Genomic DNA, 19,750 nt, shown 5'->3' on the forward strand with positions numbered 1-19,750 from the left:
CACACACACACACACACACACACACACACACATATATATTACTATATTACTCGTCATCAAGTCCATAGATAAATTACACATTAGGCTTCTTCTTGTTGTCGTATGTCTGCAAGTCGGTCAGTTACAACATAAGATGTGGTTGAGCCACAGCTGAACACATTGCTGTCCCTTCTCAGTGAACTCTGAATGTAGCTTTAACCTTTAACCTAAGAATCTTTGAACATTAGGATAATAAACTGTATATTCCTCATTATATGGACTGTACCTGGACAGTACTTTTCCATATAGTGTTGGGCAATGACCAACTATTTCCATTTTTATTATTATTATTATTTATATCTATAAATAGTTCATACATAAACAATGTATGAACATACATACGTTAAAAATAATATTTTTTTTGTTAAACAATTAAAGCTGTATATTATGATAGCAGCCATTGCTATATAATACTGTTTGTTCAGTAACGGGGGTCTTCCCGTCTCTGCAGTTCTTGAATGAACACACAATACATTTTCAGGTCGGTTGCAGATGTTCTCCCAATCAGGAGAGAGTATCCATTCATCAGCTTCATTTTTATAGTGTCCCAGTTCCGATTTCATTTCTTAGTATCATCATTTCCAATTTCACTTGTTTAATCTGTATTCTGTCTGAGTTCTGCATGTGATCCCGACCTAAAAATGCATTTTTCTGTTTAATAAAGAGCTGGATAGACAACAACAAACAAACATTATATAGCAATGAGTGCCGTTTGAATAGAGCTATACATACAGTATAACACTTATTTTAATCATACCGTTATCTTCTACCCTTCTCTGCATCTGTCAATGTTTTATTATTATTATTTTTAGCATACTATAGCGCTGCTATGACAATATGTATATATGTGTATTGTGTGTACAGTATACGTGAATGAATGCCCCCTCCCAACACAACTATACACACCAAACACAAGCATGCACGCACACACACACACACACACACACACACACACACACACACACACACACACACACACACACACACACACACACACACACACACACACACACACACACTTTTTAGGATAGCTTAGGATATCGCAAAAACGCTTAAATAATAAAAGTGTTCATATTTCAAGTGTTACAACACGTGGCTAGATGTGTGCAGCACTGCAAGTCATTGTGTACATTTTGTTCATTTTTTAATAAATATGAATCCTGAAAAGTAACTGTTGAGTGCTTCTCATGGGGGGGGGGAGCAGTTGTGCTTAAGTGCCTTGCTCAGGGACACCTTGACGAATTGCCAGAGGGATGTCTAACTCTGAGAGTACCGTATAAGGATCCATTTGGTTCCTTAACTAATCAGTCATTTTGCTGGTGGAGACCACCTGGAACCCCCCTCAAGGACCCCTGAGGGTCCTCAGACCCTACTTTGAGAACAAGTGTTACAGTTACAACTGACTGAAACAATGTTCGGTTAGGTGTTTTCAGGGATAAGTTGTCCCTCGTTTGATCACAGAGTGATGGAGAGTGATGGACAAATAATAGCATCCTCACAGAGAACAAAGGGAAAAGTGTCACCTACTGGTGATCATCTGCCTCTGCAGTTGTGGTTATTATTATGGATTCAAGTTCTCAGTCATTTCAGAGTAATTTGTATTCCGTGTAAATCAGCATATCTTCTATATAGAAGTATGTCAGCGTAAAAAGCCTATCCATGCTTGCAGCTAGATAGCCTTTCTTTTCGGTTATTTAAAGACTCTTGCAATAGAAGTTCAGAGAACCCTAATTGATCTCAGATATTTCATAAAAGCAAAAGGTCAAAGCCTCAATCTGCAATTTCTTCCAACTGGCTGGCTGTTGGGCTACCAAAATGTAATGTAATTGTACATAGTGTGCTAATTGTTTATGGAGCACAGTGCTAAGATGTGTGGGGGCTCCTTTCATGCCATTTCACACAATTTGTCAAACAATAGGACTTGGCCGAACAAAAGTTTCAGTCATGAGAGATTAATCCCTGTAGTTATGTGTATGGTTTTATAGTTTTTTCCCCCCCACCATAACTGAGAGATTGGAGTCAGTTGTATTTGGAGTCGGTTGTATTTGTGCACTTGCTGGGTCCATTTGGAATCTCCTCAAGGAACCCCGAGGGTCCCTACAGACCCTTAAATGTGTTGTTGTCTTATTTTATTATTCCATTCACTCCAAGCCCATACTGTATTGTAACACGTTGCCCTGTAAGCTGCTTTGGGTACAAGCATATCAGGAATGAGTTAGAGTTAGATATTAATCTGTTAATATTCTATGCCTTGTTGATGAATTGAATACATAGGACCACAATGGAAACAAGTCCCCAGGACATTTTTGTGTTCCTTTAAGCCTATAATGTTTTACTGTACCTAAACTGCTGTTTAAAGTTTTGACTAAAGTATTGAATCAATCAATCAATCAATCAATCAATTAGTTGTATTTCTATTATGACTGACAGCATTGCAGTATAATTTGTAATCATGCATGTTATTTATCAAGAAACTCACATTGACATATATTTCCAGTATAGATAATTGCAGGTACATTTGCATTTAAATAGACGAAAATAGACAAACTAGAAAAAGTGCCCCTCGGGCCACAGGTCAGGTTGTGGCCTCCTGGTGGCACTATAACAGGCCAATGTGAAAAGGGTGTCATTTGTTCTTACACCTTTGATGGCAATTGGATGTTTTGAGGCATTTTGTTCCAAAAATGTGTTTTGCAAAAATCCAACTGTTGGTGGCGCTATAACAGGCCAATGTGAAAAGGGTGGGATATATTCCTCAGCCTAGTAGGAACGTCTGTGAAAGATGTCACGTATATTGCACACTGCGTTCATGATTTGAGGCTTTTTTTCAAAATGGGCCAATCTTGCACACTTTGAAAGGCAATGTTAGCCAATTAGGATGGAATATGAAATATGGGACAGATCCGTCTTGAGCACATGATTATAGAGATACTGTGTAACGATTTGCGGGATTTTTGGACAAAATCTGGAGAAGTAATATAAAAAAATGTGTTTTACAAAAGTCGGCCTCCTGGTGGCGCTATAACAGGCCATTCTGGAAAATGTGGGGCAGAGGTTCATCGTTGGCATCCAGGGAGTGTGTGTGCGCCAAGTTTGGCATCGACCGGGTGCCGGAGCTGGTAACGGACACACACGGACTGACGGACGGATGGACTGACGGACGGACGGACGGACGGACGGAGTGCAAAACATACTCTCTACTCATGCCTTCGGCCTGGTGGAGACAATGAACATTGATTTTTACTTTGGAGACACTTTCAGCCATTATTAACTAATTACCATGACGGCAGATATAATATCAAGTGGGATGGTACTACCAAGACAAAGTAGGCTATATCTGTCATGAAATTCCTGGAAATGTTTTGAAATAAATAAATAAAAATTCCAGTCCTGGAAAAAGTTTGGAATTTATCAAGGGTCCTGGAAAAATATTTGGCTATGCATTGTATTTGGCTATTGACTTCATTTCCAAAACATGTCTAACATTGCATGAAATATAATATGTAAAATACGTAGTTTTTCGCCGAACGGGCTGCATGATTGGTGATTGCAGTCTAATGTATAGCCTGGCCAGGCCAGCATGCTTTCTGGTCTAGTGGGGTGGAGTGGGCATGGAGCATGCGCTGGAGAATAAAAAACTCAACAAGATTGCGCTGCGTTTCCAACTCGTCGATCTTCTACTTTTGATACTTTTGTGTGACACTGTACTGTAGTACAGTGTAGTATACTGTAGTATGATCAAGTATGGCATAATAATAAAAAGAAACAGTTAAAGGCCCGGGTGGCTGGTGCAGCCTGGGCACCTATAGACCTAACAGCGTGGCGCGGGTTCCACTCCAGATCCCGATGACCTTTGCTGCATGCCGCCCGCCTCATCCCATTTCCTGTCAACTTCCAATCTATCAATAAAGGCAGAAAAGGTATACCCGGGACAGGTTTCTGCCTGACAACTCTGATATAGTAGCAAATAAAAAGTGATTATATATAGTTCAACCATAAGCGGTCCTTGCATTGCTGGTGCTGAATCCGTGGCAACAGGGCCCCATGTTAAAGGGGGGGACGGGGGGGACGGACAGAGGGGAGGACAGACGGCATAAGGAAAGCCCCTAGCTTTGTATACCAATCGCTGAACTGACTAATGCAGCTCCACTACTGTTTTCCGTTCCGCTTTATGTACCGTTGCTATGAACATATGCTCCCAGCAAATTATAGACAAAGTTGTGGTCCATGAGGTTTGCAGCTAGAGGAATTAGCGCAGCCGTGTCCCTGTACAATAAAATAATATTGTTTTACCAGAACTAGGGCTCTATACTGTACTGTACTGTACTGTACTGTAACTGTATTGTACATACTCTCACTCTATTGCCGCACTGTGGCGGCCTATACGCCGTAGCTGTACTTCCACTTTCGCCTGGAAATCGCATTTTCTTTCCCGAAAAGAGTTACATTTCAAGGGAAAAAATAACCTGTGTTCCCATCGTGCATTCCCAGTTTTCGAGCTTGTAGATCTGGTAGTTTTGATGCTTTTGTGTGGTGTGACACTGTAGTATGATGAAGTAGGGCGTTACTTTACGGGCGTTTAGGGAGTTACGGAAAAACACAAAAAGTTAGAATATGGACAATGACATAAGAGGTTTCTGCCTGAAAGCGATTCATAAAACACAGACACATTTAAACACTTTCAGAAGAACACACACACACACACACCCCGCCACACACACACACACACACACACACGCGCGCACGCACACACACACACACACACACACACACACACACACACACACACACACACACACACACACACACACACACACACACACACACACACACACACACACACACAAAGAGATAAGAGGTTTCTGTGCGACAGGGAACGATTGTGGGGGAGGGGGGGGGGGGGGTAGTTGGGGAATGAATGACATGCTTTGGCAGAGCCGTGCACCGTAAGTTCCTGAGTTTGATTCCGATAATAAGGAGGGCTTGAAGCAGTAAAGCTAAAAACAATTATGGGGGTATTTAAACCGTCGGTGGCATTAAAAAACACTGAGGATCCCATGCACTAAGCTGCCTGCGAGGCATGGAAGGAAAGGGCTGTGCTGGCACACACACAACCTACATGTAGAAAGAGGCATATTTCTTTTCTTGACTGATCTCCCCGGGGTGCAAGAAGATGAAATGGTTTTTTTTAAACGAGCAGTGCAAGGCTTGCTAAAACAAGCAGAGAATCTTTCTAACCCACACCCGTGTGTGTGTGTCGCGCGTGCGTGCGTGTGTTACTGTACAGTACTTGTGAGGACCAAATGTCGCCCACATGTATACCAGAATATGATAAACAGACGTTAGGATAACCATTTTCCTGTTTTATGGCGAAAACAATACAGTTCATAAAATTAAAAATGTCCTAAAATGTTGATGTGTGTGTGTGTGTGTGTGTGTGTTCAAGTTCAAGTAAGGGCTGCATTGCGTTTTAAGGATTTCCCTTGGTCGCAATTTGTTTCATGGTCAACGGGAAGTTGCTCGCAGTGCCGTGATATACTGTATATCACATCGCACAGATCTCATCGCCATCATCATCATCATCATCATAACTATAATCAGGGAGTCCAATAAAGCCACAGATGACATGTTTCCATTCCCGTAACAAAGAAAAACATCCAAAAATACTGGCATTTCCATATTCATTGATATTCATCAAACCTACAATAACACTTAAACCATCTCAACAGCTTCCCCCCTTTCCCTCCTAAAGTCTCTACACTCGCACACGCAGAAGAATAATGGTCCTTAGATGGTTCTTTAAAAGGCTGTGGTGAAGAACCAGCACCTACTGAAGATCCATTTGATTTAGTGAGCGGATCTTCATATTGGCCTTTTGGTTATTTGTGACACTATGAAGGTGGTTCTTTGAAGCACCTTTTAACCACTTACACCGTAGTGTCCCCTATTTTTGGCATGTCTCAATAGGCAAACATTTGTCGTAAATAGCATGATTTTTGCCAGAAGTGATTTGGTGTAGACACTGTAGAGGGAGGGGGGGGGTGGAGGAGTGGACCAAGTGTAGACTATAGAGTCCTGGGAGACACCAGTTAATGGTGTTAGATCGATAGGGTTTAATGATTAAGGGTTCTTCAAAAGAACCTTGGTCTGAAAGGTTCTTTTGTTGAACCAGAAAAAGCATCTTCTAATGCATGGCATCATCACTTTGAAGAACCAGTTTCGGTTTCCACTTGACACCTTTATTTTTCTGTGTGCATGCAGCAGCCTCCCCAAACACCCCCCCCCCCCTTCTCTCTCTCTCTCCCTCCATCTCTCTCCCTCCTCCCCCTCGGTGTGGCCACAGTAGCGGTGTGATTGTTGGCACATGTAAATGTCCAGTGTGGCTGCCCTACTGCGTGTAGAGAATACAGTGACGGCCCTGGGATTGTGCGAAACAAAGCGCGCTGTGAGATTACAGTTGATCCTCTCGCATCCTGTTTCCCCCTCGCGTCTAGAGCCACGGGCGGACACAGAGCTCCCGATCCCACTGATAACACCTCCACAGCACCCCAGGGGAGAGAGGAGAGGAGCATGCAAACGCACATGCACACACATGGGAGGGGGGGGGGGGCTGCAAGATCCCAAATTGTGAGTTAACTCTCTGAGTTAAATCTCCCCTCTCGGTGGGAGAGGGGTGGGTGAGGAAAAACATACAGTTCCCCCTCCCACACACACACACACACACACACACACACACACACACACGCACACACACATGCACAGACACGTTCACACACGTGCACACACACTACCACGCTGGGTGTGTATGACTGGGTGTCATAGAGAGGCTGGGTGACTCAAGCACACGGGGGGCCAGTTGGGGGCAGATAGGACTGTTTGGTCACCCCGCCCGAGATACAGCAGATACATGGCGTGGGCCGGGGGCTGTGTGTGTGTGTGTGTGTGTGTGGGGGGGGGGGCTTTACTAAGCCATGGGGACCACGACCCACACACTGCAGACCGCTGCCAGATGACCCCTATCAGATAAAGTTAGGGAAAAGATCCCACACGTTTCCATTTGGTCAAACGCAGGCACGCACACATGCATATACTGTACACAGACATGCACACGCACGCACGCACGCACGCACGCACGCACACACGCACTCACACACCCATGCATACATACATACAGTACATACATACACAGATGGACCAAGTGTGTTTTCTCTGGACTGACAGGGAGGAGAGCCGAGGATTAGGTCTACCCACATGATGATGGGTCGAAAAAAGGGGGCTTTTATCCGATTCCATTCCACCATAGCACAATGCAACGCATCATTTCCATGGCGTTATCCACAGGGTATCAACTCCTTGGCTGCTTTAAGAGGTAGTCCGCAGCTTTGGCTTGGGCACTTTGCACTATGTTTGTAACGTCTGTAGATAGATAGTATACTACATCTACGCTACCTGTGATAGTGTCGGCAATGATACAGAGTCTTTTTGCGATAAATTCACAGATTTAATCTGCGAAGGATAACAGAATTGGTTGAATGATAACATATTGTTGCTGTCAGGCATTAGCCTCTTATCTCCATATTCTAACTTTTTTGTCAACGAACGCTTGATCACACTACAGCATCACACAAAAGTATCAAAAGTGGCAGATCTACAAGCGTGAAGCGGCACGTTTTAAGCTTGTATATCTGGTACTTTTGCTATTTTGACATTTTTATCCTGAAAAGTATCAGGGTAATCCCAGCTGTCCTTGAGAGGTTTCCAGGGGGTCCCCAGGAAACAGGCGTTAAATTAACATAAAAATCTGTTTAACCACTTGAACCCTATTGGCTAATTTATTTTCAATATATCTTGAAAACAATTGAAAACATTTGGAATATTTTTTAAACATTTGAACGAACGAGTGGCTGTCCGGCGGCCCGCGGCCCAGATTCATGAACACGTTTGAGAGCCAGTTCTCAAACCACGTCCATTGATTGATGGGATTCTGGGAGAGTTCACCACTGTCAAAATATCCACTTGTGTGTTCTTGAAAAAGTCCCTGTTTTGAAGAATGAGTTTTTGACTGTCTTTATTAAACGTACACATTCACATACACAAGGGAGTGGACCTTGCAAGGTGCTATGTAAGAGCAACTTGCACAAGCTTAAGGGGGCGGGGGGGGAGTATATTCTCTCCTTTCTTTTCTTTCCCTTTTTTTTGCAAGAATTTCATTTGTGACTCCCAGGTCAAGTTAGCAGTAAAATATGAGAAACGGAACGAGTCCAGTGAGCATGTAGGTTTATAAAACACATTACTGTTATTTTACACAGTACTTTGTAAGCCCTTACTTTCAGTCATGGCCTTTTTTCTTTACAGGGGGCTGCCATTATTTAGCCTCCTTGATGGATTTGCCTTCAAGGAAGGAATGTTTGTCCTGTAGTTGATATTTAACGGAAACGTTCTCCTTTTCACTCTCAACCCTGATGTCTATTTTTACGACTACATCAACCAGATTTAAAAGGGCCATTGTTAAAACTGTCCAGCCCGGTAAAAAAAAAAGCAATTTCTCAAACGTGCTTTTCTTTCACTTTGTCAGACATGCACGTCAGATGAAGCCGCACAGCTATTTGAATGCCCTGCTCTGGTTCAAACGACCAGCCAGTTCATTATTAGTCTTAACTCTGACTGCATGTTGTGTCCGAGGCATTCAATGGGGATACAGTTTCACCACAAATGACCATCAGGAGATTCCGAGGAAGGGCGCTACCACCCCGTTGTACTTCAGCACAATATCCATGTCCTAATATTGAACGATTTAAGCCATTTAGGCCTGATGTCGAAATAAAATAATAAGTCTTATGAAAGAATATATGTTCAATTTTCAAAGATTTGTGCCTCATTTTCACGATTTTTCAAAAATAGCAGACCTACAAGCTCGTAGCGTGTGTGCGTTAATAGTCAACCTACAAGCAATGCAGATCAGCGGTTTTAGCGATTTGTCGTATGACAAAGAATATACTGTATGGATTGACCATATGAACTCCAGTGTTCCTATTCTGCTTATTATACTAGGCAAAACAAAAATAGCCAATGTATAAGCTTGATCGGCTATTTTAGGCAAATAGATTTGATGTATGAGGGAAAATACATAATAAATATATAATTTAAGTGGTTAGTAATGTGGATGCAATTAATTGATAGACTGACTGCTCTTTGCATTGACTGTGAGAGACAAGGCTATGGCCAATAAACTTCATTGATTTATTCCAGAACTGCACTGCGTGGCATCTGTCTTTTCTTACACTGACATCCACAATGGTGATTTGCACTGATAGCTGATAGTTTGCACTGCTTGAGCCAGTAATTGTCTGCGATAATTACAGTGCCCAAAAGACACCAGATTCAGGGAAAACACAAAGCAGCATATTTGCAATGCTTCTGGAACAAGGCTAAAAAACCACAATCATCAGAGATCTGATCAATCTAGGGCTGTGAGATTGTATATTAACTGCACTATGTAGTTAGTGGTGTGTGTGTGTGTGTGTGTGTGTGTGTGTGTGTGTGTGTGTGTGTGTGTGTGTGAGTGTGAGTGTGAGTGTGAGTGTGAGTGTGAGTGTGAGTGTGAGTGTGAGTGTGAGTGTGAGTGTGTGTGCTTGTGCATGTGTCCGGCCGTCCGTGCAGGCGTGTGTGCGCATATCAAAACAGCAACGACACAGCACATTGACAGTCACTGACGTATGGTAACCAAATTTAAATGGAGGCCAGCTTACAGTTTTTCACAGGGCTACTCTGCTTTTGAATGGCATGCCTATAAACCTTAAACCATTTTAGGCGGGAACCCTTTTTGGTGTTTAAACATTGTTATAATTTAGCTATTGAAAAATAGCAAATCTACAAGATTTTAAGATTCAAAAATCGTGAAAATGTGACGCAAATCTCTGAATATATTCTTTCAGAGCGAACATTTTTAACTCAAATCTTTGCATCTGGAGGGTCCCTGGACAAACATATTTTTCGGCGGCCAATTTCATATAATTCTGGGGGTCCTTGACATGGAATATTGAGAACCACTGACATAGAAACATGGGTTTTTCGAGAAAACTGTAAGGATTTTGAAGGCATTCGTAGAATCGTTCCCAGGTCAAAATGGTTTAAACCCTGCACGAACAAGCAACACATGCGATAACATGGCTGAAGTGACGATGATTGTGACGTAAAGTATAGCAGATCTGCAAGATCGAAACGTGTTTTGAGCTTGTATACTTGCATCTGGCTACTGCTATTGACAATGAACATATAGCACCTGCTCCCACTATAAAAAACAAATATTCAAAAAAACAAAACAACAAAAAACATCCTTATTATACCTGGATTGTTGAAAAGCAATATGTACAGTATATTGCGCAAGTTGATATTGTGATGATATGATCCTCCCCCCCATGTTTTAAACAGCCCATTAGAAATAGAGTCCAAATGCATGGAAGCTCACACATTAAAAAAGTGAAAATTACAGGGGCTGGACAAACATATGAACACTGAGGGAACATACAGTATAACACACTGTGTGTCAGCTCCCATAGGAGTATTTTATTAAGGACGTTTTGACCGCAACCGGGTCTCATCCTCCAGGTGTCATGTTTTCATGCTTCATCAGATTGCATCGGCCTAACCGTAACCCTATCACAAACCCTTGCCTAACCATAACCGCTATATCAAACAGTTAACCTCAACCTCACCCCAACGGCTGTAGTTTCTAGACGGTGTGAGAAGGTGCTGATAGAGACAAGCAGAACAGACTGGATAGCGATGAGTGAAAGAAACTGACGTAAAGCGGGAGATGTACAGTAGGTCCATTCAAAATCCTACACGGGTTGTTCGTTTAACCACGCCCACTTCTGTGGCCAACGTGAGTGCCTCTCGCCACTCTGCCTCTCGCCTACAACAACTGCAGACTAGGCCTAAATATACCAGTAAGACGCTTGAGGGCGAGAAGCAACCCTGCCCTAAAGGGCGAGGTTGCGTGCACTGGCCATATATGGAGCGTGACTTGAGTGTACAGGGTTGATGAGGTCAGATCAACATATGGAAGGAGGTAGGGCCCGCACACCATTCAGATCAACATATGGAATTCAGAACAGGTCAGCTCCATATATGGAGATCTAAGGGTGGCAGCGGGGGCAGTGTCTTGAGTGTACAGGGTTTGATGAGGGCCCAGGTAGGGCCGGGCCTTAATTTTCGGGCTGTTGAGAACTCTAGTTTTCACCGGCTGCACAAATAACATTGGGGCAGGCCTGTCTAGAGTTTAAATGCACAGGTATCAGTCAAAAGGCAGACATCGAAGAGGAAGGATGGATAGGGAAGGATAAACATATTATGCAATGTCAGAAGAGATTCTGACATATATCTAATATACTAATATTGTTGACATCAGGGATCTCCATCCCTGATGATGTCACTGACTGACTGGCGGGAAATGCACAATGCCGTAGTTAACTGCGACCTTTGGTCGCAATTACTCCATGGACCAGACCGTGACGGAGGCCCGCCGTCTCAAGCGAACTTGAGCCACGTGAAACACCACCGTTTCTTGCCCTGTAGAAACGAAGTTTGCTTATCCGACTCGAGGCCGTTCGAGTTGCGACCCAATAGGCAGAGAATGGCAAATAATGTTCTGGCGAGAACGTTTGCCCCGACTGCCACTCAAAGTGGCTATACTGGCCAATCACAGCGCGTCCTTGCACAACCCGTGTAGGCTTTGGAAGGACGCGTAGCAGTATAGAGGGAGGTATTAGGGTGGAGTCTACCTCAGAACGAGTTATTCTGGTTGCCATTTTCCTGCCTACAAGTAGACCAGTAGGCTGCTAGGCTACATTTTCCAGCCTCACTGTGGAGACAGATATAGCATTGTTGATGTAATGTTATGTAATTAAATAAACACTGTAATGGTTTGGGTGTCAGATGACAAAATAGCATAACCTTCAACAACATTCAATTTCACAAGATAAGTGGTCCGTCACATAATCCAATTTCACAGTAACAGCCTTGTTTTGATTTAAGAGCTGCAGTAGATGGGGGACCCGTTGGTCAGAGTCTGACAAGCAAAGTTGACCATAAACGGGACAACCACGACATCGTGTCATGCTCGTTATGGAGCACAGATAAGAGCCTACAGTAGCCTATGTGTTTGTGAATGTTGTTGAAGGCGTTTATTAAATTATGTAATAGCTCCGACCGACAGTCAATGCGAGGCTAGGTGAGGCTAGCTCAGCTAAGTGGCTAACAACGCATCTACAGACAGATCCTATCATGATCTGCGTAGTCACGGTGCAACATAACACTGCTATTTATTTACTGCGGAGAGAACACATTTGATCACTGATCACTCGTCACACTCGTCACTCTCCCTGGTTCCATAAGGATAGGTCCACATGTCTTCTCGTCAAGTAAGTTGTCAACATTGAGAACTGTTTTGACATGAGGGGAGGGGAGGGGAACATTTTCTCACAGCGAATTATAATCATACCACCGTCGTTCCAGAGCCATTGAGTAGGAGAGTTGTGACAAGTCAAAATTAGTAGAGAGATAGAAGATGGTGTACTGCAGTGACAGTCTACACACCAGTGTGCGTCACTGACAAGCAAACTTACGAACTACAGACTAAGTAGCCAAGTAGCCTAGCAGCCTACTATCCTAGGAAGATGGCGCCCAAGTTGGCGGAGTTAAGCCCAAATCTTACAGAACGTGTCACTATGCCCTCCCACTATAGTGGCTCAGAGCCTCTGCCTAATGATCAAAAGCTTCCTTATCTTTCCCTGTAAAGTCCCCCCCCCTGTGTGAACTGAGGCCAACTGAGGCCATTTCCCACCTGGCAAATATGACAAGGCTATAGGACTATTCACTGATGTTCCACTGAAGGCTCTCTGAAACTTTGGAATGTCGCATCTGTAAACGGAGCCAAACGCAATCTTTCACTCGAGTCTCACTAGAACATTTTAAACGTTTTGATCCTCACAGAAGCATAACCAAGACAGCATATGGATCCTGGATCCTCAAATTAGGGTTGATTTAATCAATGATAAAAAAATATATATCAATACTTTAATAAAATCTATCAAATCTGTAGGTTAAAGGATTTACCCCCCCCCCCCCCTCTCTCTCTCTCATTCTCTCTCTCTCTCTCTCTCTCTCTCTCTCTCTCTCTCTCTCTCTCACATTAGCAGGCAACAGTGCAGCACTATCTCTCTATCTGTTTCTGGCACAACAGCGCCCCTACTGGTCTAGTCATACTGGTGCTCATAGGTGAACACGGGCAGTCACATAGTCACATAGGTGAACACGGACATTGCTGTTCCTTAGAGTGGTTGCACCACTCAAAAAAAGTGGCAACGGCATTGCTTCAGTGGTAACAAAGTAACAAACTCACCTGCCCCCATACCCCCCAACCCCCCACCCTAGTCCCTCCTGGCTGCATCCATTCTTGTGCAATGAGCCACGGGGCAGCACCATTGAACTTGTGCAATATTTCACCGCCGGCACAACAAGAAACCTCTTTCAGATGAAAAAGCATGAATCAGGACGGTGACAAACTGGCTGGAAAGTCAAACAGAGAGTAACCAGAGCAGGCCAGTTTGTGATGGGGTGTGGGGGGGAAGGGGAAGGGGGGGCTTTTGATGCCTGAGTGTAGCTGTTGAAAGGTGTCCATTTTCCGAGCACTAATCGCTAACGTCAAGTGCACTGCCTATTTGAACTTGCATGTGTGCTGCTCGCTTGCAGTCAGTCGGGTTCTTTACGCTATGGAGAGGGGAGGGGGGGGGGGGGCATCTCTGTTACAGGTGGTTCGCCAAAAGAATGTGCGATTGTGCACCGAGATAAGGCTTTTCCCAAGTCAAAACATGTCATTTAGAAAAAATGCTAAGTGACTTGGAAATAGAGGGATCATAGATACTCAAACAATAGGCGGATTCATCACAAAAGGCATTTAGGTCATATTAGCGGCAGTGAGTCAAGTTAAATAAACTTGAAGACAGAGCACTTTTATAACATGCACAACTTAAGGTACAGGGGCTGGAATCATTTTTTTGGTCTATAAAACAGTGATTCTCAAACCTTTTTTAATTTCATGGACCCCCAGTTTGATTCAACTTTGTATCTCTGGGACCCACCCCAATATACACTGTAAAATCCTCAGTGTTAATTTAACTCAGAGTTACAGACCCATAATGGTCCATTTGAACCGCCTGGTGGTCCCCGGACCTAATGTTGAGAAACAAACAGTGATCTAAAAAGACTTCTACTGGCATAGACTACACCGACTCTATACACCAAAACATGGGCATCTTTGAAATCATTGACTCATCACTGTGTAGGCTACAATTGCATGCAAAGTATGCACAATAAATACCATGGGGGGGCAATACTGAATATACGAGAATGACTCATACTCATACCAGGCCAAAGGATTACATATTTTAGAGTCCATGTTTGCCCGCCTTGCAACCAACCTCCTCCCTCCACCGCGGACGCGATGAAGGATTTGACTCTAATTCTATTATTACGGTCTTAATATGCTGCAACATGCCACTTCATAACACACATCTCCGTTAGCGCTGGATAATTCACTCCACATTTCATGGACTTGTATGTACTCAAGGCGCCCATGCGTGCCAGCGGGCTCACTTGCAGTCGCAGTGCAATAGAATAGGGCACAAGGAGGAAGGGTTGCTAAATCTTGCTTTTGTAGAGGAAGCACAAACAAGCTCAAATTGCCAGTCTCGAATCCCCGGGCCTTGTTTATGGAGTTGTTCTCCAATTTGTCAGTTAGAGGCATAATCAGACAGCCAGCACTCCTCTGCTCAAGAGAGCCGTTCGTTGAGGGACGGAGGCTTCAATTCGAAACGGAGCCGTATCCATTTTTCCATCAATCCGTCCACCCTAAGACTCATGTTCATGTCTCTGAGTGACAAAACCAGCCATCTTATAAAGGGAATGCATATTTTCTCATTTACCGTGGAATAGAGACATAAAATACAAACTTTTCAGAAATACGATCCCCCTTTCCCCCCCTTGAATGAAGATATTTGGGGGGTTCTATAATGCTCAATAACCCGCCGAATTAATGTGTGCTCTCTTGGAAAGCAAACGGAAAGCTCCAGAACAGGCAAGGCGGCCTCCAAAAGTAGGCAGCGCGGAGAGAATGCATTAGACCTGCGGTCGCCTGATCTTTAGCTCTTGAAAAAAGAAAACGATGGCATCTCCACTCCCGCCAATCCAAAAACGTTCGACTGGATCACTGAGCAGGGGGAAAGGTTTAGTGTTCATAATTTTGGGGGGATTTGAATGAAAAACTTCAATGGGGCGAGCGGGACACGGACAACTTTTCCTCCCTGTGCTTGATTAGGATGATGATGTGGGCATTTTGCAAGATTGGGAGAAGGGATTGGAACATTTCATCGTTGAAGTGTGTGGGGTGCGTTCCATGATTTCATATGCCATCCGTAATGCGTACGGACACGTAGGTCGGAGAGAAGAACATGGTTACATCTTCAATCAACCCAGTGACAAAATGGCCACAAACGCTGGGGAAGCATCAAAGGCGCTTGGAGAGCACACAGTGAGCGAGCGCGCTGCTGCGTGCCGGTGGCACTTTGACAATAAGGTGTTGAGTGAGCACAGTTAAATGGCCCACTTTTCCACATTCCCCCCAATTGGCAGAATGGGAGCAGCAGCAGGAGCATTGTGGTGTGTCTGTGGTCTTCCATGATGACTGAGCAGTGAGTGGGGACACAACGTACGCAGCTGAATGAGCTCGCTGATCACCTCCGGCACAGCAGTGGAGAAGCTTGACCTCGCCGTAAACTGGATCACAGATGCCTCTACATAAAGCACTGGTTCAAACTCATACTTTTTCATTTCAAGGACCCACGTGTGCAGTGGTCCTCAAATGTTGAAATTTCAAGGACATCCCCTTAACAATTTACAATTTAGGCATTTAGCAGACGCTCTTAATCCAGAGCGATTTACATTAAGCAATAACAAAAATTATGGCATACATAAAAAGTAGTTATCATGAAACATGCGTAAGCTAAGAACGTAACAGTGGAGTATCTATGTAAACTATACATACTATACTATATTATATATTATACCTGTGTACTATAAAGTGCTATGACTACATTAACTCTGACACGACTGACAGTATACAAATGGAACCAAATTGAGCTTAATGGCTTAAACCCCCCTCAAGGAACCTGAGTCCCTGAGAACCACTGCATTAGAGTCACAGACCCCCCATATGCCAATTGTATCTCTGGGACCCCAATCCACACTGTAAAATCCTCAGTCATGATTGCACTCTGAGAGTTGTACAAATGCTGTGTAGCATTTTTACACTTTCCAAGTTACAGACCCATAAGATTCCGCACTTTGGGAACCACCGGTCTAAGGTAGCCAATGGCACGCAAGCTTTCTGCAATGTGTCATGTTACAGTGGCCTATCAGTGGCCGAGGTGTGGTTCAAGTAGAATATTTCAGCGAATCAGTGTCAGAAACGAGCTAACACACTCCATCCCATACCCTCCTTCAAAATAAAACTCCCTTTGCATGTTGAGAGAACAAGCGTAGATATAAGAAAATGTGGGTTCCTTCTGTGTTTAACTGTGAATTATTATGTAAAAATACTAAGACCATCTGTGATTGCAAAATAACAATAACAAATCATTGAAACAATATATAGAGAGAAGAGGCAATCATTGCATGCAGTTCTAGACTTCTAAAGGTATGTAAAGCCACAAGAAAGACAATGTGGGGGGTGGCAAAAGAAATAAGATGGATTCCAAGACAGTGCCACAATTATTACAACAAAGAAATGCCTTTTTTGTGGGGGGTAGGGGGGAGGGTGACTGGAGCAAAATCAGTCACTCCTCAAGAGCAGTGATTGTTCACAGAGCCACCGGATTAAATGCACAGCCCAACCGCACTGTAACGGCAACAAAACAGTTTCTAAATGAAAGGAAATGTATAAAAATCTCTGTAAAACAAAAGCCGTGCAAAAGAGCTCTGTGGAATGCCAAGTTCCTCAAGCAAAATAGGAGAAAAATGAAAAAAAGAAGAAGAAAAAAGAATGAAAGAAAGCACTGTAAATGTTTGTCCAGTTATAGGACCTTTCTACATATATGTACACAATAACATGAACCCGCGCGGGCTTGGACACAATCAATTTAGTCCGATTAACAACAGATGTGTCCATCTATTTTCAGCGTCGACACAAAGCATTCTCTCCGATAATACCATTAGTTGTCTCCTCATTTGCTAGATCATTTTTCAAACCCATACGTTTTCCCCATTAGGGGCTTGAGTGCCTTTCGGTAGCTTTTCCATAACTTTGGCGCGGCCCAGGGATGGTCGGCATGCTCCTAAACCGAGAAGGTTTTGACGCGGGTTCCTACATCAACAAAAACCAGAGAGAGAGAGAGAGAGAGAGCGCTGCCGCCGCACCACGGCACGCCGCCTGGGGAACTGCAACAGTGTCAACTGAAACGGGCGGCGACGAGGAGAGAGGATGGGGCTGGAATCAATGGCAGCGCATTATTGGAGCCGCGTCTTCTTGAGCAATGCCAGCAAAAGAATGGTTATACAATAGAGTCAAAGGGAGTGTGTGATGCTGGTTTGAGTTTTCACTGTGTGATGTGTGTAGCTCGGGTTTGGCTTTGTGTAGAGCCATATTTCACAGGGCTCAAAGGGGTGTAGGGGGGCTGGTACCATTATTGTTGATGCATACTCTGTCTGGTACTGTCTGTATCGGAGAGAAAATATGATGATGATGCTCCTCGCTTGTTATGTAACCCTCTTTTCTGTCTTCAGAACAAAAAAACATCCCTGTTACTACCACACGACTATCTGTGTCCACAAGCCACAAACGGGCCTAAAAATGTTCTTGGGATTTTCACCTTGCATACCAATGTGACATCCACATGGTATATGTCATATACGCCGTATGACCATTGCATTTTTCTGTGTTCAAATTTTCATAAGATAATCCAGGAAGATCCTAGATGAAAGCAACACTGCTTGAAACATTCCAGGACCGCCCCACCACCAGCACAATGCAAACACATAATATCCACATACACATTTAAGCACAAACACATGCCAAACGCTCACTCACAAGTACACGCACTGCCCTCCCTGAGTGATGCCTATATCATATGCTCCGTCGTACAATGGTGCCGTGTGCTGGAGATTGCAGATCTGCAAGCTCAAAATGTGTCGCTTCCGTGGCACTTTTTGAGCTTGAAGATCTGCCATTGTGCGACGGTGCGTAAAGGCGTGGCGGTACCCCAGACTGACCTACTCGCAGCTCCTGACCGAAGACGGTCCTCTCGCCGAGGGCCGAGCAGTTCCACCGGCCGTAGCGGAACTGGTACTGACATTCATTGATGCCCAGCTGGGCGCCCTCGCCGACCACTATGATGGCGTCCGGGCGGCTCTGGCATATGGCCCGCTGGCGCGGCGCCAGCCCAGGAATCTTGTTGCAGATGATGTTGGCACCCAAAGCTACCACCGAGGACAAGGCCCTGCCAAATTAAAAGACACCATACACACACAGACACACATAGACACGCATATATCACACACCGCACCACACACAGACCATCACATGCACGCACGCATGCGCGCACACACACACACACACGCACACACACACACACACACACACACACACACACAAAAACAGCGAGTTAGAATTTCTGCAGAACGGTCAGACTGACTCTTGTTTGAAACTCTCCAGAGTAGGATTCAATTCAGCCAGTGATTGATGAATCTGCGGTCCGCAGAGCATCGTATTGCATGAAGTATAGCTATTTATTGGATTAGGGGTAAATCAAAAAGAATATCTGAGAATAGTATCCAACATCAAACGTAAAATAGAGTATCGTGCAGCACGCTATATCAGCCTGAAAGGGGGAAAACGACATGGTGCTTATTTGCTTACTGACAATGCCATTCCACATTGGTTTGGCTGCCGATAGAGCACCACGTTTGGGGTTTCGTGTTAATTGTTACTGTAGGTAACTGTGGGCCCACGCACAGATACAATGCATACCCCAATTTGTAACCGAGCCTCTCAAATTTATAGGCAAGGTTCACATCTTAACCAGAAAGTCACACAGAATGTTATGCACGATGATTTCTAGAATTATGCGCCTGAAACACATTCTCGGCTGTAAAACACTGTCTATAAATGTCTTGCTATCCTCAAGCCACAACTGGGAATGCATGAAGAACATGTACAGCTAGCTATTGACACAAGTCAAGTTGTATTGCAAGGTTATTATTACGAATTGCAGTACTTGTCCCGTGTGTGTGTGTGTGTGTGTGTGTGTGTGTGTGTGTGTGTGTGTGTGTGTGTGTGTGTGTGTGTGTGTGTGTGTGTGTGTGTGTGTGTGTGTGTGTGTGTGGTGCGTGCGTGCGTGCGCATGCATGGAGAGGGGGGGGGGGGGGGTTGATCTTGATTATTGGTTTGATGTGATAATATCAACACATGCTGGAGATGGGTTAGTTTGTGACCGCAAGCGAGAGTAAAAAGAAAACGGAAACACAGCTAAACAAAACCCGGGGCTTTCACCAGCGAATGTTGTTTATAACCAGTCCGAACCCTGCAGATACATACTTTTCAAACATGTCAGGGACGAAGGAGACATAAACGAGTGCGGAGGCGAATGCCAGCTTTGAA

General features: G+C 44.1%; 1 protein-coding gene across 2 annotated transcripts in view; it reads right to left on the bottom strand.

Moving 5' to 3' along the window:
- wnt7bb (wingless-type MMTV integration site family, member 7Bb) overlaps window positions 1-19,750 on the bottom strand; it is a 50,403-nt gene that overhangs the window by 22,305 nt on the left and 8,348 nt on the right. For both annotated transcript variants that reach the window (XM_083763237.1, XM_083763236.1), the window contains exon 2: window positions 18,364-18,590. In XM_083763237.1, the coding sequence (XP_083619363.1) occupies window positions 18,364-18,590 (227 nt within the window). The remainder of the gene's footprint in view (window positions 1-18,363; window positions 18,591-19,750) is intronic.

This window comes from Protomyctophum parallelum (genome assembly GCF_964188405.1).
Source record: "Protomyctophum parallelum genome assembly, chromosome: 4".
NCBI lineage: Eukaryota > Metazoa > Chordata > Actinopteri > Myctophiformes > Myctophidae > Protomyctophum > Protomyctophum parallelum.